This window comes from Hippopotamus amphibius, chromosome 1 (assembly GCF_030028045.1).
Source record: "Hippopotamus amphibius kiboko isolate mHipAmp2 chromosome 1, mHipAmp2.hap2, whole genome shotgun sequence".
Classification (NCBI taxonomy): Eukaryota; Metazoa; Chordata; class Mammalia; order Artiodactyla; family Hippopotamidae; genus Hippopotamus; species Hippopotamus amphibius.
In genome coordinates, this window is record NC_080186.1 from 186805979 (window position 1) to 186832602 (window position 26624).

General features: G+C 39.7%; 1 protein-coding gene across 1 annotated transcript; it reads left to right on the top strand.

Moving 5' to 3' along the window:
• Positions 1 to 3952: 3952 nt before the first annotated feature.
• Positions 3953 to 4586, top strand: LOC130861384 (eukaryotic translation initiation factor 1-like). The gene has a single exon (XM_057750218.1). It carries the CDS (start codon positions 4077 to 4079, stop codon positions 4416 to 4418), a length of 342 nt encoding a protein of 113 aa, XP_057606201.1. The 5' UTR covers positions 3953 to 4076; the 3' UTR covers positions 4419 to 4586.
• The last annotated feature ends 22038 nt before the right edge of the window (positions 4587 to 26624 follow it).

The window sequence follows — 26624 nt, forward strand, 5'->3', positions numbered from 1 at the left end:
TTTTCCTGCATTTTAATTTTTTTGGAGCTTGCAATATATTGTACAATTGATTAGGTTATTGTAGATTTACATTGTTGTGGTCAAGATGATGGTATTTTCTTCTCTGTTGTTTTCTTTTTTAATTTACTTGAAAAGCTGTATGTACATGGATTTTGGACCTTGCAAGGAATTGAGGATGTCAAATGGTAACTTCTCATTCAAGTTTGGCACTTGTTATTTTAAATATTCAAAATGACACATCCATCCTACCCTTTGACTTTATGAGTAGTTTCTGTAAAATGCTTCAGTCCAGATATATTTTAGAAGAATTTCTCAGGAAAAGATAAAAAAAATGAGATACATTCTTCTAGTTTCCCTTTTCTTTGGAATATAGGAATGGGAAAATATGAAACCTGAATAAACATACAGGAAGATATTAGCAGACCAGACAATTGTTGTGAATGTGCTCAACTGTGCAGTTAAAAGGCTGTAGTAATAAACTTAATTAGGGTCCAAGCCAAACCCCAACTATTTATAATTAACTGTAGATAGACTATATACAAATACCACAGGCAAACATAAACTACAATGTAATGTAGAAAATAGCTAAACAAAAAGAGCACTTTAATATTCACCAAAGCTACGATTTAGAGTGAAGACAATATCCATAAGCCTTTATGTGTTCAGTGACAGCATAAAAGTAAATAAATAAAAAGGTGATGCATATTCATAGGAAAACTGAGCATAATTATCATGAAAAGTGTTAGCATTTGATTTTGAATTTTAAAGAGGATAAGCAAGAATTTGAAGAATTTTAATGGAAATATTGGCTTAAGGTCGTTATCTATTACACACAGAATACATATTTGTTAAATGCCCTTGAACATTTGCAAAAATGAATTGAATAGAAGGTGATAAGAAAAATCTTATACATTTCCAAAGGTTTCAGCAAATTGTAGCAAAACCAAAAAACTTACATGGGTTTCATGATCAAGTTGAGAGTAAAATCTTATGGAGGAGGGATTTTTTAAAATTTCCATTTTCCATATATTCTCCTGCAATGAGCATTGAGGTCCACTCATCGCTATTATTTTTCTTCTTTCCACATCTAATTAGATATTTGGCTGGATCTCTTGGATATTGAAAAGTACGCTATCACTCCACCATCTGTGTTGCTAATCTTCCAAATAGGCCACTTGTTCAACTACATGGTCAGGAAGCAGGGATGGCTTCCCACAGTACTCTGACTGGTGGAGAGCAGTGGGGATGGGAAGGAAATTCTGTTAGTGATTTTTACCAAAACAAGGAAAAAAAAAACAAACAGGAATTGAACCCTGAATTTTGAGAGATGGCTTTGGTTCTTCTGACTTATTTAATCTAAGTTGGCTTACCCTATCTAAGTTGGTTATCATTACGAGAAGGAAACTTGAGTATGAAGTTAAATCCACACATTTGATCCTGTCTGGAAATCAATTTCCTGGTCCTAAACAGGGTGTCTCAGGAAAAGTAGAAGAGAATATCACCTAAAACAATGTCCCAACAATACAACTCTGTGTTATGGAATGCTTGGCTACTTCAAAATACTTGTCTAGAAGAAAGGTTAATATATTTCTCAGACACTTCTTAGGAATATATTAAATATATTTAAACATTCAGTGTCAACTCCATTCTATCAATTTCTGTTCCTTCCCTTTCTCTTTCCAAATGTATCCTTTAAAGGTGCAAAAGTACCATAGCTTTCCTGTTTTAAATACTTTACTACATAGTCATTCTTGCTTTTTGTTAAAATTTGTTTCTGGATTATGAAAATAGATGGTGTAGTATCATGATAGATTTAAATATCTTTCTCCTTTGGTCTAGAATATGTAATTGATGATTCTAGTTCTCTAAGGTGAATGTGTGTGGACATAGGAAATAACTAGAAACAAACTTAAAGGAGTCCCAGATGCTTCAGTCCTATCTACTAGGGAAGAGAATATGTGAGAGGTGCAAATAATCTGCTTGCACTGGGGATGCTCCCATTAACAGTAATGCAGGCAAATACATCATGTGATTCTTACAAACCATCTAATGAATATAGGGCATATGCAGGGACTATCCTGTGTTGAGTAAAGATCCTCATCTTAGGATCGAGACTTCTCAGAGGGTAGAGAATTAGGTAGAGGCATGATCTTCCCTGCAGACAACCTGGCAGCCACGGAACAAAGTAAATAAGTCGACAGTGGGTGGCTTAGCAGACTGCACCTCTGTGCTGTGTTGCACCAGCATCAGCGTGGCCTGTGTGTGCCAGTGGTCTTGTTGTGGTGGTGATTCTTCACGAGGCAGCCTTGTCCCAAGGTATATGGAGGAGCCTCAGATACACAGACATGGTTCTTATATACGAAGTTGGATAGGATGGATAAACAACAATGTCCTACTGTATAGCACAGGGAACTATATTCAATAAGCTATAATAAACCATAATGAGAAAAAAAAAAAGTTGGACATCTGAATCACAGGAGAAAAGCAGTGTAGTGTAACAATAAAAAGAATAATGAGGTAGGTGTTGCCCTCTATCTATTTGACTCACATGACTTAACTTCCCTAGGCTTCGGTTTCCTTTCTAACTCATGGCTCATGGCTTGGCTTTCTACAGAAGGAACACCCTTGAAACAGGTTTTCATCATTATGATAAAAATAACCTGGGTGGACGAGCTTAGTAATATTGTGGGGAGGCCACTATGTTTGATTGCCCTGAATGGAATCTGCAAAGGCACATTTCAAATTCCACAAAGGGGAGCCCTCATAGACTCCTGGTGAGTAGAGCTGATGACCTGGGGGAGGAAACTTGTTACTTGGGTAGCTTGGATGGGTGCAGATGCCCCCTGGGGGAAAAAAAGGATCCAGCTTAAATGTTAGTAGGCCCCCTGGATTGAAATGGTACTCTCTGAGGTCTGCTGTCAAAAGCAGACACTAGGAGCTCTAAAGAGGAGCTCATCATGATGGGAAAGGGAGTCAAGGCAGATGATCAGAGCTAAGGAGAGCCTTGGAATGCTGGACGTGGCTGATTCTGGTATCACAAGCAGCAAAGGCTCCACCTTTCAAAGCCAGTTATCCTAACAAGATATAGGTTTGGGGAACAAACTCTGAGCATGTGAAAATTAACTAAAACAGAGGTGACCTTAGAACCCAAGATCAAAGTTCAACATGCAGAATAACCTCTTATCCTTATTGTTTTATTTCCATATGCTTTTCACTTATGAAAAAAAATGTTAACACCCTAAGATTTGGATCAAGTGACTAATATAACCAGTAAAAATGTGCATGACCATATTTGTACTTAACAGTGATTAAGAGGTGTTACGAATTGTATCTAATGATCATGGGTGTAAGTAGGTAAGCTCTTAGGTTTCTTCCAGTTCTAGAATATTATTATTTTATTATGAAGATGAGAATAATTTGTCAGCTAATTTGAACATCTGACTCAAACATTCTGGGAGAAGAAAATCTTGATTTATAGTGCTTGGTACAAAACACTTGGGATATTTGGGTAATTAAAGAGCCGATGCTAACAGAATGATCACTTGTTATTTGGTTCTTGAACGTGTTGTACTTACTTGAACTTTCATTTTTACCTACGCTGGATTTCTCAATAGCAGTGCACATTTCTAGCCATGTTTAGGGTTTCCCTTGACAGTGACCAAGATGCTAATTATCTTTATATATTTATTCAAATTCAAAAAGAGATAAAGAGCTTCTTACTATACTGTTAGCTTATTTATTACTAGGTTTATTTCATTTGATTTTAAATTTTAGTGGATAAGTTTCATGAAGGTATAGATTTTTTTTCTTTGTTTTGTTCATTGATACATGACAAGCACCCAAAACTACCTAGATCAAAAAAGGTACTCAGTAAATAGTTAACAGAAACAACAAAAATCTTACATTTAAATATATAAAATGCTAAAAATATGGCCCCAGTCACTGAGCCGCCGTCGAGGACTCAGCAGCCTCCCCCTCGAGCCCCCTCGCTTCCCGACGCCCCGTCCCCCCCGCCCGCCTTCTCCAGCCGCCGCCTTCCGCAGGCCGTGTCCACCAAGGAAAAGGAATCGTATCGTATGTCCGCTATCCAGAACCTCCACTCTTTCGACCCCTTTGCTGATGCAAGTAAGGGTGATGATCTGCTTCCTGCTGGCACTGAGGATTATATCCGTATAAGAATTCAACAGAGAAACGGTAGGAAGACCCTTACTCCTGTCCAAGGGATCGCTGATGATTACGATAAAAAGAAACTAGTGAAGGCGTTTAAGAAGAAATTTGCCTGCAATGGTACTGTAATTGAGCATCCAGAATATGGAGAAGTAATTCAGCTACAGGGTGACCAGCGCAAGAACATATGCCAGTTCCTCGTGGAGATTGGACTGGCGAAGGACGACCAGCTGAAGGTTCATGGGTTTTAAGTGCTTTTGGCTCACTGAAGCTTAAGTGAGGATTTCCTTGCAATGAGTAGAATTTCCCTTCTGTCCCTTGTCGCAAGTTTAAAAACCTCACAGCTTGTATCATGTAACCATTTGGGGTCTGCTTTTAACTTGGACTAGTGTAACTCCTTCATGCAATAAACTGAAAAGAGCCATGAAAAAAAAAATGCTAAAAATATGAAATGTTCTTTCTTTCTTGTATGTTATATTCCTTCCCAGGGTAATGAGTTGTGTAAATTATTATAGCATTCTCAATATTTGTGCTTCCTCCCTGTGAGACGATTTATATCCTGCCCTTTGGCCTTGCCTTGTAACAAATCTTCATGGGCAGAGTAGGGAGCATTTGACTTGCTTTGGTCATTGCATGTGAGCAAATGTGATATACACCATGTACCAGCAGAAGCTTGAGGAGTTACTGCGTGTTTCTGCCAACCCTCCTGCTCTTGTCCTCTGCCATGAGAGAAAGGCCTATCCCCATAGGGGAAGATTTTCAGGCTGTGCCTTGAAAGAGAAGTTAAATGGGAAAAACCTGGAGCTGATTTGCTGTGGCCCATTGTAATGTGCATGAGAATTAACTGTTGTTGTTGTAAATCAATGGGATTTAATGGTTGTTCATTCTCTCACTGTAACCTGACGAAAGCCTATATGAATTCTGGAGAAATGTGTGAAAGTTAGTACATAAAAATAAAGTTTTTTTTAAAAGTATGGTATGCTTTTCTTTATGGAAGTATTGGAGCTGCATTATAGAAGGTGAGGGATGCAAGGTTCACAAATGATAAATATCCTCAGGTATGATTTTAAGATTTTCAAATTATCTGTTTTCAACTATGTACCCAGGGATGATACAGAATAAAGGCTCAGTGGATGTTTGATGTTTGAATAAATGCAAGTTTAATTTTTATTTTGCATTTGAGTCAGGGAGTAGATAGGGAAGGGTTGTTGGGAAAGAAGCCTATGGAGAATAATGCAGACCGCAACACTGATTAATTTGGGAATATGATAATTGTTTTCCTACTACACACCTACAGAAGTAAAGCAGAAGAGAAAACAGGTGGCAGACATCAGATAGCTTATCTGATAGTTGCTGCTGCCAATTTCTGACTCCTGGTGGCCTTGAAAGAACAGTTTATTCTTGGGAAGCATGTATTTAACTTTTAATTTCATTTTAACTCTTTTATTCATTTACTCAGCATATTTACTGAGAATGCACTGTGTGTTAGATATTGTACCAGGATGAAGTGTGAGCTGTACTCGTAAGATTTCACCAGGTCTTCCTCAAACTCTGCATCCATGTGATCTATTTACCCCAAATTATTCTGCAAATTTTCATATCCAAGACATCTGCTACCCCCCACCCCACCCCACTTCAAATAAACTTGTCTCTTGTTGGCATTCAGATAAACTGCAGCTTTCAACAATAAGTAACAACAACCACACACACAGAAAAAACAAAAACAGAACAAAACCTTTACTCAACTAGCTCACACAAAGGGAAATAAAGAGGTAAGGTGGATGTTGATTGGTTGAGCCACCCGTTCAATTATGCATTTAAAACCTCAGATTCTTCCCATCTTGTTTCTCTGCTGTTCACAGCTTCACCTCAAAGCAGGTCTTAGGATAATTGCCAATTATAAGTGCTTTGGCATATTTATTTGTTCATGTCCTATAATAAGGGGGAGCCTATCATCCTGTGGTCCTTAAAAGTGAAGAAACATTTTTCAGAGCTCTCAAAAAACTTACACTTACTGTTCATCATGAAAAGTGGGATATGCTTATCCCTGGACAAAAACTGAACTGGGAGAATTCCATGTGCTTGATTTTGGCTTGATTACTTCTACCAACTCCAAACAAGAATATCGGGGGCCACCTGACTGGCTTGAATTAATCAAGATTCACCTCCAAATCTGGGATAAATCCCTAAACTTCACGTTGGATGGGAAAAATGGATGCCTAATTGAGAAGTGGTATATTGCATGTTGAGAAGACAACTACAACATCTATTAGGTAAGGGGCACAATTTCCACTTGGTAGAAGATATTTCTTATTTAGAAATCTCAAGTAATGAAAAGTGCACACTTTGGAACCAGCTAGATACTACACTTACTAGCTGTGCTACATTGGGTGTTTTATTCCCTAAGTCTTTTCTTGCATCTATAAAATGGGGAGAGTGGCTAGCTAACAGGATTATTGCAAAGATTTAATAAGATGGCAGAAGAAAAGTAAATGATAAAGCTACTCAATAAGAGTTGTTTCATCTATGGTAATCCTTGTCTTCAACAATGGCAGAAAATGAGCATAAAGATACTTCCAACTCTCGCTGTTTAAACAGAAGCTAACAGGTAGAAATCAGCAATTAAGACTATCCAAGTTAAATTCATTTCTATATAATAGACAATATCATGATTTTTAAAATGAAAGAATGTTTAAGAAGTACAGGGAAACTAGTCAAAGAGAGAAAACCAAAGTGCTAAGGAAGAAAGAGGAAGTTCTATAAGGACATTCTGAAGACCTTTACAATTCCTTTGGCTGCTTTTAAGATTTTCTGGTTTTAAGCAATTTGATTAATTTTAGAGTAGTTTTCTTTGGGTTTTTTTTTTTTTGTGCTTTGAGTTTTGGGAGCTGTGGGTTTATAGTTTTTATTAAATTTGGAAATTTCCATTGTTTCTTTCTGTATAGTTTTTGCACCTGTACACTTCATTCCTTAAGAGAATCTGATCATACATACATTAGGCACTTGCATTTGTTTTAGAGCTCACTGATGGTCTCTTCACTTTTAAATTCCTTTTCCTATCTGTGTTTTACTTTGGATAGTCTCTATTGGTATGTCTTCAAGTTGACTGATCTTTTCTCTGTAATATCTAATCTACCATTAATGCCATCACTGTATTTTTCATCTCACACATTGCAGTTTTCACCTCTAGAAGTCGAATTCGAGTCTTCTTTATATCGTCATTGTCTCTAACTTTTTGGGCCTATTGAAAACAGTTACAAAAAATTGCTTTAATGTCCTTGCCTGCTAATTTTAACTTCTACGTTAGTTATGTTTAATTTTTATTTTTTCTTCTCCTCATGGATTGTATTTCCCTACTTCCTTATGTCTGATAAATTGCAGGCCAAATGTTGTGAATTTTGCCTTGTTGGACCTTTTTTATTCCTATGAATATTCTTGAGGTTTGTTATGCAATGCAACTAAGTTACTTGGACACTGTTTGATCCTTTCAAGTCTAGCTTTTAAGATTTATTAGGTGGGATCACTGCAGCACTTGGGCTAATTAGTCTCCATTCCTGAGATAAGACTCTTCCAAGCACCCAACCCAGCACCTAATGAACTGAGATTCTCCCCTCTGGCTGGTGGGAATAGGAATCTTTCTGGCCCTGAGTGAGAACTGGGCACTATTCTGACTTTTCAGAAGATTCTTTCCCCAGTCTTGGGCAGTTTTCTCACCGTGCCCATGAGAACACATGTGCTGGTCAATACTTTGCTGAATACTCTAGGGATGCCCTAGAGCAGGAGTCCCCAACCCCAGGGCCGGGGACCCGACCCTACCTGTCCTTGGCCTGTTAGGAACCAGGCTGTGCAGCAGGAGGTGAGCAATGGACTCGCCAGCAAACTTCAACTGCCGCTCCCCAACCATCCCCACTCCTGCCCTGTAGAAAAATTGTCTTCCAGGAAACCGGTCCCTGGTGCCAAAAAGGATGGGGGCCGCTGCCTTAGAGTATTCAGCAGATCTCCAGGTTTCTTTCTCTGTGTACCTCTCTCTCCTTTGGAACTCTGCCCTATGAATTCTACCCCCTTGGTCTCTCTGGACTCTCAGCCTGTCTCCTCAACTCAGGAAACCTTCTGCCTCCACCGAGTCCCCTCCCTGAGCCATGGTCAGGAAACTCAAGCCAGTAAGCTGGGCTAACTGTAAGGCTCACCTCATTTGTTTCCCTTCTTTCAGTATTACTGTCCTTTATTACCTGATATTCAGTGTTTTGAAAACCACTGTTCTATGTATGTTGTATGTTTTTTTCCTTGGAGGGGTGGCATGTGTTGGGTTGGGGAGGTTGTTCCAGGCAGGAGGGTAAATCCAGACCCTGTCACTCCATCTTAGGCAGAAACAGAAAGCTTCAATCAAAAATTTTAAGTACAAAATTGCCAAGCTGTCAACAATTGTGTGATTAAACTTTTCAGGCTTCTTTCCACTACTACAAACCAGTCTTAGACAGAAAATTAAAAACTAAAAAGAGATTTACCAGACTCTGTAACAGCCCTTATTTCTCATCTTTATAATGAAACAGGCATTAAAATAGCTAAATTTAAAATATTTTTCTTACTATTTGCCAAGGGCTTTATATTATGTATTTTAATTCTCATAATAATCCTTTAATGTAGGCAACATCATCCTTATTTTAGAGGTGTAGAATCTGAGACTCAAGAAAGCTAATTAGCTATTACATTCATGTGTAAACCATTACCCTTAGGTTTAGGCATAAATAATTTTACATAATAGCAATCAGTGAAATTTTATTAGTTAATATTCTCTAAACAGTGGATGTCAAAAAGCATAGCTGTATTCAAAAACTGCAATGCCAGCTAGAATAAAACATTTGAAAAAAGTTAATACATTTGAATAATGGACAGGAATAGTAAAAATCCCAGATCAGCTCAATATTATTCTCTGGTATAATTCTCAGACAGTTGGTTTGTAAGATTTAGAAAGGAATACAATTGAGATATTAAAAAAAATTATTTTTTGGATAAGTTTATTTGATTTACAGATTTAAGGAATGATATAGACAATATATTTTGACTCCAGTAAAGCATTTGAGAAATTTCCCTTGACCTTTACTTTTATATGGCTATAATGAAAAAATGGAGGTTCAGTTCTACAAAGTTAAAGGAATTTTTTAAAACAAAGAACATGGACAAATGACTTTATCTGCCTATTGAGATGCCTATTTTGAAGGTTAACAGATCTTGGTCCTGTCATGATCAATATTTTTCAATAGTTGAATTAAGCCGTAGAAATCTCATGAGGGAGAGACGTAATAAATACCAGAATCAAGATTCACAGTCTCAAGATCTCAATATGCTTGAATGATGTGACAAAAAATCAACAACAAATGCTTGAAAAGAATAAATATAAAGACTTTTTTGGGTTAAAATTATATAAATAATGTATAAATATAAAAAGCAGAAAACATAATACGACAGTGCTAGAACTAAACATGCTCTCTCTCCCCCAAACCTTTCTACCACACACACTAAAATAATGTATATACAAGAGAGATATCTAAAACAAAGGGCCTCAGGTTGAGAGTAAAATAGGGGGCATATGTTACTTGGCAAGAAAAATATTATAGTTGCACATATCATAATGATAAAGGGTACAATTCAATAAATAGCTTGCATGGATTTTTAGGCATTAAATAAAAAGAGTATCAAAAATTAGAAAGCAAAATTTTAGGGATACAGGGAAATAAAGAACTATAACAGCAATATACTTTAATTCAGCTTTTTCAGCCCCTGACTGGAGACAAAAGTAGGGATATAGATAATTAATATAGGTAGCCCCGATAGGGATATATCCAGTTCTATATGCTTAAATCAGAATTTGCCACTTTTTTCCCACTGACTATATAACATCTATAAAACTGACCAAGAAACCTCAATACATTTCAAAAGGTAGAAATGTATAACGCATATTTTGTACATTTGGAAAAGTTCTTATTAGATTAATACGTTGCATTTTCTTGTACATTACTTTTACTTGATAGTGATCTAAATGATTATTTTTATATTAAAATTCCTATAGGATACATAGAAAAGAATAGAGGTTCTCTTAACGATGGCATTTAAGGCCCTGGGCCAGGTCTTTAGAAGAAGGTTTTTGGAAAGAGGTGTGCCTTGATTTCCTTAGCCTCATGGCAAAGGAAACTGCCTGTTCAGCTATACTCTGAGCTTCTCTGGGTAGAGCTGTCTTATTTACTGTTATATCCCCAATTCTTGGCTGAAGGCCTGGCACATAGTAAATGCTAATTGGGTGCATAATGTAAGCTTCTTCTTACCTCTAAGCAGGTAAGATGGATTTAGGAACACTGAACTTCCCCTCTTCTGTGATTACTCAGCACCACCCCTTAGGGCAGTGGTCAGGGTAAAGTTTCCACTCACAGGAAAAATAGATGTATTCCTATCCACTCTGTGACTTGGGCTGCATGGCTAAGGTGGCCCCTCCCACTGACGTTCAGATCATTCTGAGTGGAGGGTGAATGAGGGTGCCTGTAGCTCTAGTCTGCAACAGGCATTCAAGAATAGAATGGATTTGCTATCCCTTGTTTACCTTTGCCTCCTTTGGGTCTTCCAGGTGTAAGTTCAACAGGGAAAGAAGGAAGGACAAGAGATATAATTTAAGAAAAGGATGATTGGGGACTTCCCTAGCAGTCCAGTGGTTAAGACTTGGCACTTTCACTGCTGTGGGCCTGGGTTTGATCCCTAGTTGCAGAACTAAGGTCCCAGAAGCTGTGCGGCATGGCCAAAAAAAAAAAAAAAAAAAAAATCAAGAAAAGGATGATTGGAAAGCATCCTGAACCTACCTATCCCCAAATATTCTCTCTATAGGTAAGGTCCACAGGCACAATGCAGAAGGGGAGTGGGCAGTGGCTCCAAGGATGAGGGGAGGGAAAGAACTGTAGAAAAGTGATGCCCCTCAGAAAAGTGTGTATGTGAAAAAATTTGCTATTACATTAAAAAGACCATTCATGGGACTTTCCTGGTGGCGCAGTGGCTAAGAATCTGCCTGCCAATTCAGGGGACATGGGTTCCAGCGCTGGTCTGGGAAGGTCCCACATGCCGCAGGGCAATTAAGCCCGTGTGCCACAATTATTGAGCCCACATGCTGCAACTACTGAAGCCCACATGCCTAGAGCCCATACTCTGCAGCAAGAGAAGCCACCACTAGGAGAAGCCCATGCACTGCAATGAAGAGTAGCTCCCACTCACCACAATGAGCAAAAGCCTGCATGCACCAACAAAGACCCAACTCAGGCAATAAATAAATAAATTAATTAAATTTTAAAAAGACCACAAAAAATGAATTTGAGAATTATTTTATTAAGAAAAATATAGTGTCGATAACAAAGCAATATGTACATTTAAAAAACTGCTTACAAAATAAATTAAAGATACATTCCATAAATTTTAAAATATATATATTTTAGCTCTAACAAAGGTACTTCTTCATGATCAGCTTGTATACACCACTCTTGTCTGTTAGATAATTTTTAAAATCCAGCTTAGAATACTTTCACAATAGTCTGCCTGGAAATTATTTCAAATTGCTTCATTTTATGTACAACTTTTGTGTACTCCTTTTGCTTTAATTATCTTCTTTTGTAAATTTTTGGTATGAAAACCCAAGAAGTGCCAGTACATATGGAAGAAATGTCTGCCTTTTAAAGAGGTTTACATGCTATAGTGTTCAACTTTTTTCCTTTTTCAAGGGAAAAGTTCTCCTTCTACTGCACTTTTAGATTCTTTCTTTGAGCAGGGCTTATGTAGTTCCAGCTGAGAATTACTGCCACAAATCCAGTGGCTCAGGCATGAATGCTAAAAAAAGTCTCCTCCAATAGTTGAGGGATAGTACTTCCTCCACATTATAAACCTACATTAAACAATAAAAGCTTACAAAAATAAGCTAAGAAAACCTTTTTTAATTAAAAAAAAAAAACTACTGGTGGTCTTTTAAATGTCACAGTTAGAGTTAATGTTCCATCTACCTAATAAAGATGATTTACTTTGTTGCCATGAAATGTGACTTTACCAAAGGTTTATTTTATCTCTATGAAATGCGACTGAAACGGCGCCACAGTTCTATCAAGTATGAGACTTGTTCCAGGCATTTATTTGCTTTCACTTCTCTTTTCCTCCTTTCCTTCATTGTCTGGGTATTATTCATCTGTGGAATAGGAGAAACAATAGCCAAAATTAATCGTCACTATTTTTGAGTGGGTGGTTATTTTGTCTTTTTTATGCAAATCTCTCTCTCAGTCTGTTCCCCAAGACACTTACACACAGCTCCTATGTGCTTTCTCTGGAGGAATGCCCTCCCATCTTTCACCCACATACTTCAAGGCCAAGCATCACCTGCTTCACAAGGCCTCTGCTAATTGCTCAGTTATTTCTTTTGGAAATTCTTCTAGTACTTCAGTGTTTTTCACTTAACTTGGATCTCACTTTTTTCATTATTACATCATGGGTATTCCCCATAGCACCGAGCACAATGTCTTATACATAAGAAATACTGAATATTTACTGAATGATTAAATAGATGAATAGCTGATGACTTCATGATCTCCCTGACAAGATCATAACTTCCTTAAGAAAAGGAGTTATCTTTTGCTTCTTCATAGATATAATTCAATAGACCTATATTTGTACCCAAAGTGCTCCCACCTTCTGTCCCTCCCAACCTCCTAGATGTGCCACAGACACCTGAAGGATTATTCTGAAGAGGAATCTGTTAGAAAAAAGAAAAAAAAAGGATTGCAATCATCTTCTGATGTATTCCTTCACCTGAATCACTCTTCAGTAGTGACTGACAGGGCCTCCTGGACACACAATATTCAGATCAATAAAGTTCACCAGGTTACTAAGCAAAAGGCTTACAATCTACAATCTGCTAAATCATAATTAAAAATTGATTTTAGGCTCTCTCCCTTTGGGCTTGGGAGAGGGCTGAAATAAATCACTCAGACTTTCGCCTTTTCACATGTTGTCCAAAATTCTCTAGCCTGTCCTCTGTGCTCTTCTTCTGTGGATGAACAACATTGTGGCCATCTGTAGATTTGCCAGGGTCTCCTTAATAGAAGGTAAAGAGCCAAACAGGTTTTTCACATGGCTGCCTGGCATTGAATATCCAACTCAAGCTCAGTCTAGAACCCTATGGCGTCAATCTTCAGCCCCTAAAAATCAACAGCCTTGGTCACCCAGACACCAAATGTGTACACTGATAAAGTCTACCAGTTAATAGGCTCCAGTCATACAAATCTGCACCATCTCTTTTTGTCTTTTTAAAATTTGTCATCAGGAAGATAAATTCTCTGCTTTACTTGCCTGCTGAAATAAATATTTATTGAGAACTTGTTACATAGTAGGCACTGGTCCCAAGTGCTTTTACATATATTGACTCATTAAATCCTCATAAACACTGTATATGGGGCTTGCTAATATTGATCCTCACTTCATAGATGAAACTGAGCACACGGAGGCTAAGTAATTTTTCCAAGTTTTCACATAAGTCATGGGGCTAGGATTCAAAATCAGGCAAGACTGCCTAGACTTCCTGCCCCTAGCTTTGCACTACTGTTTCCATATTTAGTTACACATTCATTCAAATGCATGTAACTGCATATGCAAACGATCTGTTATGTAAAGATACAGCAACAGCACCCATACAAGCATTTACACAAACATGGGAATAGAGACTTAATGTATAGTTTAACATTTAAAGAAAGAAGTATGCAATTATTAAATGATAAGCCCAAGCAATGCTGCTCACACTTTGGAATGGATAAGAATCTCATAAAGAGCCCATACACTGGGGTTGTCATTTTGAAGGTCTAGCCTGGGTCCCTGGGAATTGGCTTTTGGACAATCACCCTCCCGTGCTCGAGAAGCCAGGACATCCTGATGTAGGAAGCTCAGTGATCATACTTTGAAACCCTGGCCTAAGGTTTAGAACACAATTCTGCCAAAAGAGTCAGAACCTTAGAAACAGGGTGGGTTTGAATCCACTTGTCAACGTGGGACTAACTGACAGTCTACAGGTTTTGCCCGCTCATTTGCCCTTCGAAAGACAGAAACTAAATAAAAATCACAACTTCTGCATGGAAGCCCCACTTGAATTCAAGGCTAGCTCCAAGATATTAAAACGCGACCTTCGGATGCATCCGCTTACCTGAATTCCGGAGTAGCCTGAGCACTCGCGAGAGAGCGCAGCGTTAGTTCGTTTGGCAAAGGTTTCCTTGGCGAGTGAGGTGCAGCCGTGGATGGGTTTGAAGGTAAAGTGCTCGATTTTAGTGAGGCAATCTGGCTGCTCGCAGGCGGCAAAATTTACGAGAAAGGAAGAAAACGCCAGGGAAAAAAAGAGAGAGAGAGTTGATGAGACGTGAGTGAACGAGGCAGGGGAGCGGGGGCGGTGGGGGAGGAGCAGGAGACACGACGAAGGCAATTGGAGTAGGAGGAAAGAGGTCTCGGTGAGCAGAGGAGAAAAGATCTAAGGAAGGCGAAGTAAGGAGGGGCGTTGTGAGATTGCAGAGGGCACTTAAGGAGAACTCCCGCCGCGCTCGCTCCGCCCACGTCTAGAGGTCCGAGGGCGGCGCTGACAGCCGAGGCTAGTACCCCGGGAGGGGTGCCCCTGACGTAGTTCCCTGGTCCCAGTTCCCGATTTGCCTTTCCTGCAGACGAGGGGGAGGAGGAGCTTCTCCTGGAATCCTGCCCCAATTCCACTGCCTTCCTCACCCTAAATTGGAACAGAAGTGGCGTCCGGACCTGGGCGCCGGCGCAGGTTTCCGGCAGCCTAGACGTCCCTACTGGGTCAGCGTCACTTGGGAGCCCAGCCACCGTATAGGGTTCTACACACCGAAGGATACCCCCTACCCGTCTCTCTCGAGAAAGCCAGCAGCACTAACCACTTACCCCGTCTTCACAGTAGACGAACTTGTTAAACCTGATACCCTTCGTCTAGAAGAAAGAAAAACAGCATACGGCAAAAAGGGTTAAGACTTAAATTCTCAGGAGAAGTCATCTTCACCTCCCCCTCCCCGCCTTGCTCCCAGGTTTTAAAGATGCTCTGAAAGCAGTTTCCATTGAGGCACTTGTTTCCTTTGCATCTGTTTTTGTCTTTGGCAAGGTAGTGAAACATTTAGAGCCTTCAGATAGTGCCTGCTAGTGTCTGAAGCTGGGTAACGAATGATCCTGTCCTAGAGGGAGAACCTCATACATTTCTCATATACATGCTCTATCCAGAAACTAGAATAATCAGGAAAATCATTACTACTGTATATTAAAAAATCTGAAGTGCCTTTATCCCACAGTGGCATCCAAAAGCATCTAGAAAACTTGAAAGACCTGAAGCGCACTTTCTCCCAGGCTATCCTCACTGGGTAGGGCTTAGCTCACAAGAATTCCCTCTATTTCTCTTTCTCTCTCAAGCTCTTAATCACTGTCTTTTTTTTTTTTTTAATTGCACTGGTTAGCAGGATTTAGCAGAGAATAGACAACCTTGATGGATATCATGTGTTATATATCAATATTGCTTGTCATCAGCATATGTGCGTTAATTAGCATGCCAATTTTTAGATAGTCATTGTTGAAGCCGATATATTTCAGTATCACTTGTAAATTTTTTTTGACAAAATGCTGGGCCATGATTATTTTCCATATTATTTTTCTTTCCTTGCAAGTTAAATTATAGTGTGTGTGTGCCTACTCTTATAATAAAAATACATTTTAAAAAAGTTTCTTCACTTACCCCATTTATATATGTACTCAGTTCTGAATGAATGACTTCCTGGTAAATATCTTTAATCTTCTTAAAGTCACAGTCAGTAAAATTGTAGGTTAGCACAAGCCCTACGAGTTGCAAGATGACGATCTTCCTGAAAAAAACTGAACAAATAACAGGGTATTAGGCAATGTACTTGGAAATCCAATTCCACCCCAGTTTCACACTAAACCCTCTTCACCAACACACTGAATTGCTTCTAGAGCTGCAGGGCCTGCCTTAGGGGTAGGTGTCCAGGCACCACTCTTTGCCTCCCATTCCCAGCATACACGAAGCCCATATTCACCCATGCTGTTGCCTTAAGTTGGAGTCTCCCTGATGCTCCAGAGCTTTCTGGCTCCACATATATAACACCTAAACGCCTACGGGCTCTTTTCTCCTAGGCCAATGATTTTCCTTGATGTCATTCTCTTCCTTTATAGAATTCTAAATTGATGACATGAAAGAAAAAAAAACAGCCTAGCCAAATCTATGGAATTTTAACATTAGTAAAATAACAAGGAATTTCCCTCACCTTCCTCCTTTTGTCTGTGCCCGAAATGTGCCTGAATGTGCTTTAAGAAAGAGATAACCACATCTCTCTCCTACAGGGCTGTTTCCATGACCAAAGTCCTTTCATGGGAAAAACACCCCAAACAGTAGCCACTGTGAAAACTAGGTACTACTGCTCCTACATGCTGTACACTCTGAACATTTGCTTTGGCCACTTCTAACTTCCAACTTTTCCTTCTCCATGGCTACTGAGAAAACGCTAGTACTTACTTAACTGGGATGGGATACTTTGGAGGGTGGATACAGCCTCAGGCTTGGACTGCGCTTCCAGGTAAAGGCATTAACTATGCAACAGTGACCAGAACCATAGGGACGATAGAAAACTGAAATGAATGGGAAAATATCTGATGGACCTCCCCCTCAGAAAACTTACTTTGCAAAGAACTCTTATCAACTTCGTGAAAGAAGTGCTACTCTTGGGTGACTGGGGACACCTTAGGAGGAGCTGCAGTTTCCTCTAGCAACTTCTATAGGTGTCAAGAACTTTTAAACTCACAAAGTCCACCGCCTTGTCACCTTTACACTCTTCAGGGCTGCGTTTAGGGACTGGAACTCTAGGCTCCGGGAGCCCCGCCGACCGCGCGGCGCAGCGCTCAGCGAGCACGCAGGGGCAAGGTGCTGTCCAGCGCTCGGCTCGCCCGGAGGCGCGCACGATTCGTGCGCCCTGCGTCCCGGCGCTTAGCCTTAGCCCACGCTGCGTAACCTCGACAATTTCGGTCAGCTGGGGCCTGAGCGCGGGCACCTGTGTTAGGGACGGAAGAAGCAACGAGATGGCGGGCTTGGCTTTGCCTTCGCAAACTCTTGTTAATCCAGAAAACGGAGTTTTAAACGCAGCGAAGTGAGTCAGGGGGAGCGCCCTCGAGGATGCCTATCCGCTTTTTGGGCTCTGAGAGCGCGAATAGGGAGCTGAAGAGAAGAAAGACCCAAACCAACGGGGCTGCTGGGGAGTGGACCGCGCTCCGGCCGAGGCTCTGACCCTGGCTCTGCTGACACCCAGCTCCCCTCTTTCTCCTCTTCCATCCCGCCCCCCTCCCCCTTGCGTGTCAGAGCCTGCAGAGCCCAGGTCCTTGGGAAGTTCCTAGGAGTCATCTCCGGAGCCGCCAAGACAGGGCGCCCCATGTGAGTACTAGCAAATGTCACAGGCCACGCGGAGCCTGAGAACAACAGCGGGGGGTGGCGAGTGAAGCGGGAAAAGTATGGACTCTGGGTGGGGGTGGGGTGAGGACGCGAGCCAGAAGTGAACTTTTTTTTTTTTCATAGAAGGAGGGGCACAGCTGTACCAGTACAGCTGGACCTAATTCTCTGGTGAATGCCTGGGGGGTAAAGATTGCGGGGCTAACAGGAGTGTGGGACAGCCGCTGATTCACCGCTGAGTTAAAAGACGGGCTTTTCTGGAACCCTCCAAGTCTGGGGTTTAATGTCATAGAGCATCCTTTGGAAGTCCTCCGCCCCTCTCTCCCCTCATCACCAACTTTTCAGGGTCTTGTGGGATGATGCCAAAGCCTGATTCATCTGCCATGACATAAGAGGTGTTTCTGATGGGCAGCTGGAGATTGGGTGGGCAGGCAGGAGCTTGAGACACAGATTTCTTCACTGGGTTGGGATATGCTGACCGGGCAGGGGCGGAGGAAAGCAGCTTTTGCCCAGGTTCCACTTGCATTCTTCTAGGGTGTAACCAAGCTGTCTCCCTTCCTTTGTTTTTTCCTTTAAAACGGTGTCTATGTCGGTTTTTGTAGAGATTGGGCAAACAAGGTTCCTTCTCCTCAGGCATCCTGGAAGACGTCTCTTTGTTAAACACTGCTGAACACCTGTGCCTGGGGACCCCAATTTCCTTATCTATTATTATGTGGCTTCTTAGATCAATCATATCACTTTTCTGCTCAGAAACTCTTGGTAGACCCCGGTTGCCTTGAGATTTACAATCATCCTTCCCCACCTGGCTCCAAGCTGGCTTTCCAGCCTTATCTCCTTTATTCTCCTAGGCTTCTGCCAAATATCAGCTGAAGTAAATATGCTCTAAAGGTGACCTTGGCTTTCTTCTTCCCAGCCTCACATCCTCAGGTGTAGGCATTCTCCTATTATTCAATGCTTATTTCTCTGGACATCTCCTCCGAAGGTGGTCTCTTACCTGGATGTGACCTGACTTTCCTTTAAGCCATATTTACTTTGGGCTTCCCTCTTATGACCTCCATTTGTTATATAATATTTCAATAATGTTTTTCAACTTTATATTTTTACTAGACTGTGCATTCCTTAGAAGCAGAGAATGTTTCATAACAATTGATTTGTTCCATATCACTTTACTTTTTCCAAAAGCATTTGAAGTGGCTTGCTATAAATGCATTGGTACTAGAAGGTTAAAAACAAAAACAAACAAACGAAAAAAACCAGTCAAGATAAGACAAAAAAAAGGTACCAAGGAATAAAGAAGGTGAAGATCAGGCACTGGGAAGGCCATAGAGGAATATTATTAAGAAATGCAGAATTAAGACAAGTCCAAAAGTGAGTTCTGATCCTCCAAACAACCATTGCAAAGGAGAGAATTTGATAGACTCTACAAGTCCATTCGCGGAAGCCAATTTTTCTTATGCCTATGATTATCATCGTTGGCACTGTAGGGCTCAGCCTTATGTGCTACATAGTATATATTCAGATTCTCAATAAGTTGAAGTATGTATTACTCTTCTTTTAAGATCATTGTCAGGAAGCAGATCATTTCCTGTTGAAAGAACCTCTCTATAAAACAGATTTCCTTTTCTAACTTCTTGCTACTCTGTACTCCTAGAATCCACATATGCCTTGCCCGGGGCAACCATTCTGGTAAGGGCATCTCTGAAAATTCCTAATGGGTTGAAGAGCTTCTTGTTTTTCTCTCTTTTCATTTGGTCAGATGCTAAATGTGTAAACAGTAGCTTCATGTACAGTTTGGGTAATCCTGGTTTAGGTCAAGAATGGTATCTTCCATGTGGTAGCAAAGTGAGATGATTTGTAGCACTCTGTGATTACTCAGAGAACTTAGGTGATACTCTCACCCATGAGATAGGCCAGAAAATGACCCAGAATCCAGCTCTCTTTTCTCCTACCCTCACTAAAAAAAGTGTCATTCATTTATTTCCTTAATATTTTAATTTCTTATTTTATTAATAGTTCCCTTTCTCATTCCTTTATTCTTCCCCTCCCATCTTTTAACTTTACTTCTTTCCTCCTTTTAACTATCCAGAGTATTTAAAGTAGCTAGTCCTCATGGGAAATTCAGTTTGTATGTGAGGAAGTAGATCCAAGTTGTTAGGAGAAAAGGGTGCTATTTTTTTTTTATCTTATAAATCATAGTGTCATTGGACTTTAAAAAATGAAAAGGATATCAGATAGGTTATTGATGAAATGGGAGAGATCTCCCTCTATGGAGTAAGAAAAGTGGATGACACCAAACTTGTAATATTTTAGGATGTGTGACAATGGACTTTCCGCAGCATATGGGTATTCTTTTGGGCCTGGAAGTAAAGTGAACTACTCTAGATCCTGCAGCATGCTGGTCATATAATTACTCCTTCTCTTGGTTTTTATATACTCATGCAGAAAAGAAGGGCCATGCATTGCAGTGGTGAACATTCTTTCTTGGTACTCTACCTTCGTTGTGCATACGCATAGCATAGTATTTTTGTAATGTGAAGTATGTAATGTCAGTGTATGGTTTGTGATAACTGCAGCACATATCCATTTTGTCCATTAATTTTGCATTATATACTTGTACTCAAGCAGCCTTGCTGTTGGTCTGAATCATTGATTGGTATCACCAAACTCCATTCTTCCTCTAAGATCCTTTGGGGACATTTGTAGACCAGAAAGTGGCATGAGGGACTTTTCTATGACAAATGCAAAAAATATCCCTTTTATCTTGGTTTTATTCCCAGGCTTGTTATACCTTCATAATCAGCCTATGGCTGAGGAATGTTGCTAGATATTTTTATATTAGGGAGTGAAGGAGGCTAAATATGTGAATGAAAACCTGGTGCTTGTACTCATTCCTCTGGAAAGAAACAGTGTAGCCCTCATCCAATTGGAATGAAAAGATGTTGCTTACTTTGCTGTTTCCTACAATCTAATAGGAAATGAACAAGGAGAAGATTGTTCAAGAAGAAGGTAGAAGTTGAGCTTTCCTAGAATGCTTCAAAAATACTGTTCAAGAGGTCAGAGCTGAAGATAGTTCCAATGTTGGATACCTTTGCAAGGATAATTACTAGCCTGAATATCTTCTATTTTCCCCTCCAGATATATTCTCTACCCTTCGCTCTCCTGCTTTGTACATCAGGGAAGCTGACCCATAGGACTGTATCAACAGGTTCCCTGGGTTCAGCCAATGGGAGCTATTGACAAGAGATCAGAGGGTAGGAGGACAGTGAAGGTGGAATTTTAATTCACTCACTTTCTCCCTGTTAGCTCCTCATAGATTGGATGCTTTTCTCTCCTGAGGGCCCCAGATCTTGTTGGTTGAGTTTTTCATCCTGTTGCCTTCCAGGTTCTGCAAATGATTCCCTCTCTCTGTTCTTTTGGGTCTAGCAGTGATAATAGCTCTTATTCTTGTTAGCCTGGAGGTACTGCTCTATTCCCAATGTTACAATTTGCCTGGGCTAGACCCAGTTTGTACCCATTGTCTTGGAGTAATTAATTAATAAAGCTTCCTCATACCCTCAAAAGTGGCACAATTTAAACAAATTATATGATTATCAATTTCCCTATAGTTCCTTTGTTAAACTCTCCTACAATTACCCAGTTTAAGTGTGTCATTTGTTTCCTATGGGCCCCCTGATGGAAACAGTTACCTACAATCATCACCAGTATATCATCACCTGAAGCCATCATAACATTCCTCTCCTCACTGTTTGTGTCTACCTTGTGGCATCATACTAGTTTTATAACTTTTGCTCAGGAAATGGTGGCTCTTGATATATAATTAAATTCTAAATTTTAGAAAAAACGTTTCCCTGACCTTAACTGTGAAAGATGAGTTATAAGAAATTCTGCAATTTTCCTTTTTTTTTTTCAAATGACATATCTTCCTAGTAATATCACTAGTCAGGATTTGTAAGAAAGTTACCCACCTACTTGATTCTATTGTGCAGTTTGCTTCATAGTTGAGCCTTTATTGCTTACAAATAAAAGGGTTTTAAGAAAAGTGACCATTATGTGAGTCAGGTGGTATGTGAGTCAGATGGTAGCCATTAGCTTATTTCTTATCCGGTATGTTGGAGGCCCTCCAGAGATCTCCCCTATAGTGAATCCCACTACTCTCAGTAATGATATCTGGGTTAAGCACTCACTCAAATATCTTCTCTCAAACATAATAAGCTGCTAACAACCATTTTATGATTGTGCCTCATTAAGGTCTACTTTCTTTTCATAGAGCCAGTCCGTGTTTCTGAGAAAGAATTCTAGAATGCCAGACTCATGATTGGGGGTGGAGGGAGGAAGAAAAAGAAAAGGAGGAGGAGACTGGAAAGTTAAGGGTGATAAATGGACAGCAAATAAATATGGAGTCTAAGAATTTGACCTGGGGTGGGACTATCACCTAGAAAAGATGCTTGGAGTTTAGAGCAGGTGATCAGCAAAGTACAGCCTGTAGGCTGAATCCTATTCACCTGCTTATTTTTGTAATGAAAGTTTATTGGAACACAGCAATGCCCATTTGTTTGCAGCATTGTCTCTGCATGTTTCTGCTTTGCAATGACAGTGCTGAGTAGTTGAGACAGACACCATCTTGTCTGCAAAGCTTAATATTTGTATCTGACCTTTTACAGAAGAAGTTTGCAGACCTCTGGTTTAGAGAATTATTCTACCTAGCCTTGTAATAGGTTTGGTTGTTGACTTTCTATGGTGTTTGCCATCCTTTTATCAAAAAGAAGATCATCAACAGTGTGCAAGGGTCCTGTGGCCCTAAACCAGTAATTTCTCCATGACTTATAGTCTTTTTTTTTTTTTTTCTACCTTTTTTTTTTTTTTTTTATTTTTTTGGGGGTACACCAGGTTCAATCAACTGTTTCTATACACATATCCCCATATTCCCTCCCTTCCTTGACGCCCCCCCCCTCGATTCCCCCCCACCCTCCCTGCCCCAGTCCTCCAAGGCATCTTCCATCCTCGAGTTGGACTCCCTTTGTTATACAACAACTTCCCACTGACTATTTTACAGTTGGTAGTATATATATGTCTGTGCTACTCTCTCGCTGCGTCTCAGTTTCCCCTTCACCCCCCGCCCCCTCCCATACCTCGAGTTCTCCAGTCCATTCTCTGTATCTGCCTCCCTGTTCCTGTCACTGAGTTCATCAGTACCATTTTTAGATTCCGTATATGTGAGTTAGCATACAATATTTGTCTTTCTCTTTCTGACTTACTTCACTCTGTATGACAGATTGTAGTTCTATCCACCTCATTACATATAGCTCCATCTCATCCCTTTTTATAGCTGAGTAATATTCCATTGTATATATATGCCACATCTTCTGTATCCATTCATTTGTTGATGGGCATTTAGGTTGCTTCCATGTCCTGGCTATTGTAAAGAGTGCTGCAATAAACATGATGGTACAAGTTTCTTTTGGGATTATGGTTTTCTTTGGGTATATGCCCAGGAGTGGGATTACTGGATCATATGGTAGTTCTATTTGTAGTTTTTTAAGGAACCTCCAAATTGTTTTCCATAGTGGCTGTACCAACTTACAGTCCCACCAACAGTGCAGGAGAGTTCCCTTTTCTCCACACCCTCTCCAACATTTGTTGTTTCCAGACTTTGTGATGATGGCCATTCTGATGGGTGTGAGGTGATACCTCATTGTGGCTTTGACTTGCATTTCTCTGATGATTAGTGATGTTGAGCATCTTTTCATGTGTTTGTTGGCCATCTGTATGTCTTCTTTGGAGAAATGTCTATTTAGGTCTTCTGCCCATTTGTGGATTGGGTTATTTGCTTTTTTGGTATGAAGCTGCATGAGCTGCTTGTATATTTTGGAGGTTAATCCTTTGTCCGTTGTTTCATAGGCAATGATTTTTTCCCATTCTGAGGCTTGCCTTTTAGTCTTGTTTATGGTTTCTTTTGCTGTGCAAAAGCTTTTAAGTTTCATGAGGTCCCATTCGTTTATTCTTGATTTTATTTCCATGATTCTAGGAGGTGGGTCAAAAAGGATGTTGCTTTGATGTATGTCAAAGAGTGTTCTGCCTATGTTTTCCTCTAGGAGTTTTATAGTGTCTGGCCTTACATGTAGGTCTTTAATCCATTTGGAGTTTATTTTTGTGTATGGTGTTAGGAAGTGTTCTAATTTCATTCTTTTACATGTTGCTGTCCAATTTTCCCAGCACCACTTATTGAAGAGGCTGTCTTTTTTCCATTGTATACTCGTGCCTCCTTTGTCAAAGATAAGGTGCCCATATGTGTTTGGGCTTACTTCTGAGTTCTCTATTCTATTCCATTGATCGTCCTTTCTATTTTTGTGCCAGTACCATACTGTCTTGATCACTATGGCCTTGTAGTATAGTTTGAAGTCAGGAAGCCTGATTCCACCAACTCCATGTTTCCTTCTCAAGATTGCTTTGGCTATTCGGGGTCTTTTGCGTTTCCATACAAATCGTAAGATTTCTTGCTCTAGTTCTGTGAAAAATGCCATTGGTAATCTGATCGGGATTGCATTAAATCTGTAAATTGCTTTGGGTAGTACAGACATTTTCACGATGTTGATTCTTCCAATCCAGGAACATGGTATGTCCCTCCATCTGTTTATGTCATCTTTGATTTCTTTCATCAATGTCTTAAAGTTTTCTGCATACAGATCTTTTGCCTCCTTAGGCAGGTTTATTCCTAGGTATTTTATTCTTTTTGTTGCAATGGTGAATGGGAGAGTTTCCTTAATTTCTCTTTCTGCTCTTCCGTTGTTAGTGTATAGGAATGCAAGAGATTTCTGTGCATTAATTTTGTATCCTGCTACTTTACTAAACTCATCAATGAGTGCTAGCAGTTTTCTGGTAGAGTCTTTAGGGTTTTCTATATATAGTATCATGTCATCTTCAAAGAGTGATAATTTTACTTCTTCTTTTCCAATTTGGATTCCTTTAATTTCTTTTTCTTCTCTGATTGCTGTGGCTAACACTTCCAAAACTATGTTGAATAACAGTGGTGAGAGTGGACACCCTTGTCTTGTTCCTGTTCTTAGAGGGAATTCTTCCAGTTTTTCTCCATTGAGAACAATGTTGGCTTTTGGTTTGTCATAGATGGCTTTTATGATGTTGAGGTAATTTCCTTCTATGCCCATTTTCTGGAGAGCTTTTATCATAAATGGATGTTGAACTTTGTCAAAAGCTTTTTCTGCATCTATTGAAATGATCATATGGTTTTTATCCTTCAATTTGTTGATATGATGTATCACGTTGATTGATTTGCGGATATTGAAGAATCCTTGCATCCCAGGGATAAACCCCACTTGATCGTGGTGTATGATTTTTTTAATGTGCTGTTGCAGTCTGTTAGCTAGTATTTTGTTGAGGATTTTTGCATCTATATTCATCAGTGATATTGGTCTGTAGTTTTCTTTTTTTGTGACATCTTTGCCTGGTTTTGGTATCAGGGTGATGGTAGCCTCGTAGAATGAGTTTGGGAGTGCTCCGCCTTCTGCAATATTTTGGAAGAGTTTGAGAAGGATAGGTGTTAACTCTTCTCGAAATGTTTGATAGAATTCGCCTGTGAATCCATCTGGTCCTGGGCTTTTGTGTGTTGGGAGATTTTTAATCACTGCCTCAATTTCTGTGCTTGTGATTGCTCTGTTCATGGTTTCTATTTCTTCCTGGTTCAGTCTTGGAAGATTGTATTTTTCTAAGAATGTATCCATTTCTTCCAGGTTATCCAATTGATTGGCATATAGTTGCTTGTAGTAGTCTCTCATGATGTTTTGTATTTCTGAGGTGTCCGTTGTGACTTCTCCTTTTTCATTTCTAATTCTGTTGATCTGCATCTTCTCCCTTTTTTTCTTGATGAGTCTGGCTAATGGTTTATCAATTTTGTTAATCTTCTCAAAGAACCAGCTTTTAGTTTTATTTATTTTTCTTATGGTTTCTTTCCTTTCTTTTTCATTTATTTCTGCTCTGATCTTTACGATTTCTTTCCTTCTGCTCACTTTGGGGTTTCTTTGTTCTTCTTTCTCTAGTTGTTTGAGGTGTAAGATTAGGTTGTTTATTCGATCATTTTCTTCTTTCTTAAGGTAGGACTGTATTGCTATAAACTTCCCTCTTAGAACTGCTTTTGCTGCATCCCATAGGTTTTGGGTTGTTGTGTTTTCGTTGTCATTTGTTTCTAGATACTTTTTGATTTCCTCTTTGATTTCTGTAGTGATTCCTTGGTTGTTTAATAGTGAATTGTTTAGCCTCCACGTGCTTGTTTTTTTTGCAGTTTTTTTCCTGTAATTGCTATCTAGTCTCATGGCGTTGTGGTCTGAGAAGATGCTTGATATGATTTCAATTTTCTTGAATTTGCTGAGGTTTGATTTGTGACCCAAGATGTGATCTATCCTGGAAAATGTTCCGTGTGCACTTGAGAAGAAAGTGTAGTCTGTCGTTTTTGGATGGAATGTCCTATAAATATCAATTAAGTCGAGATGGTCTAATGTGTCATTTAAAGCTTGTGTGTCTTTATTTATTTTCTGTTTGGATGATCTGTCCATTGATGTAAGTGGGGTGTTCAAGTCTCCCACTATAATTGTGTTACTGTCGATGTCCCCTTTTATAGCTGTTAGCATTTGCCTTATGTATTGAGGTGCTCCTATATTGGGGGCATAGATATTTACCATTGTGATCTGTTCTTCTTGAATGGATCCCTTGATCATTATGTAGTGCCCTTCCTTGTCTCTTTTAATAGTCTTTACTTTCAAGTCTAATTTGTCTGATATGAGTATTGCTACTCCAGCTTTCTTTTGACTTCCATTTGCATGGAATATCTTTTTCCATCCCTTCACTTTCAGTCTATATGTATCCCTTGGTCTGAAGTGGGTTTCTTGTAGGCAGCATATAGAAGGGTCTTGTTTTTGTATCCATTCAGCCAGTCTGTGTCTTTTGG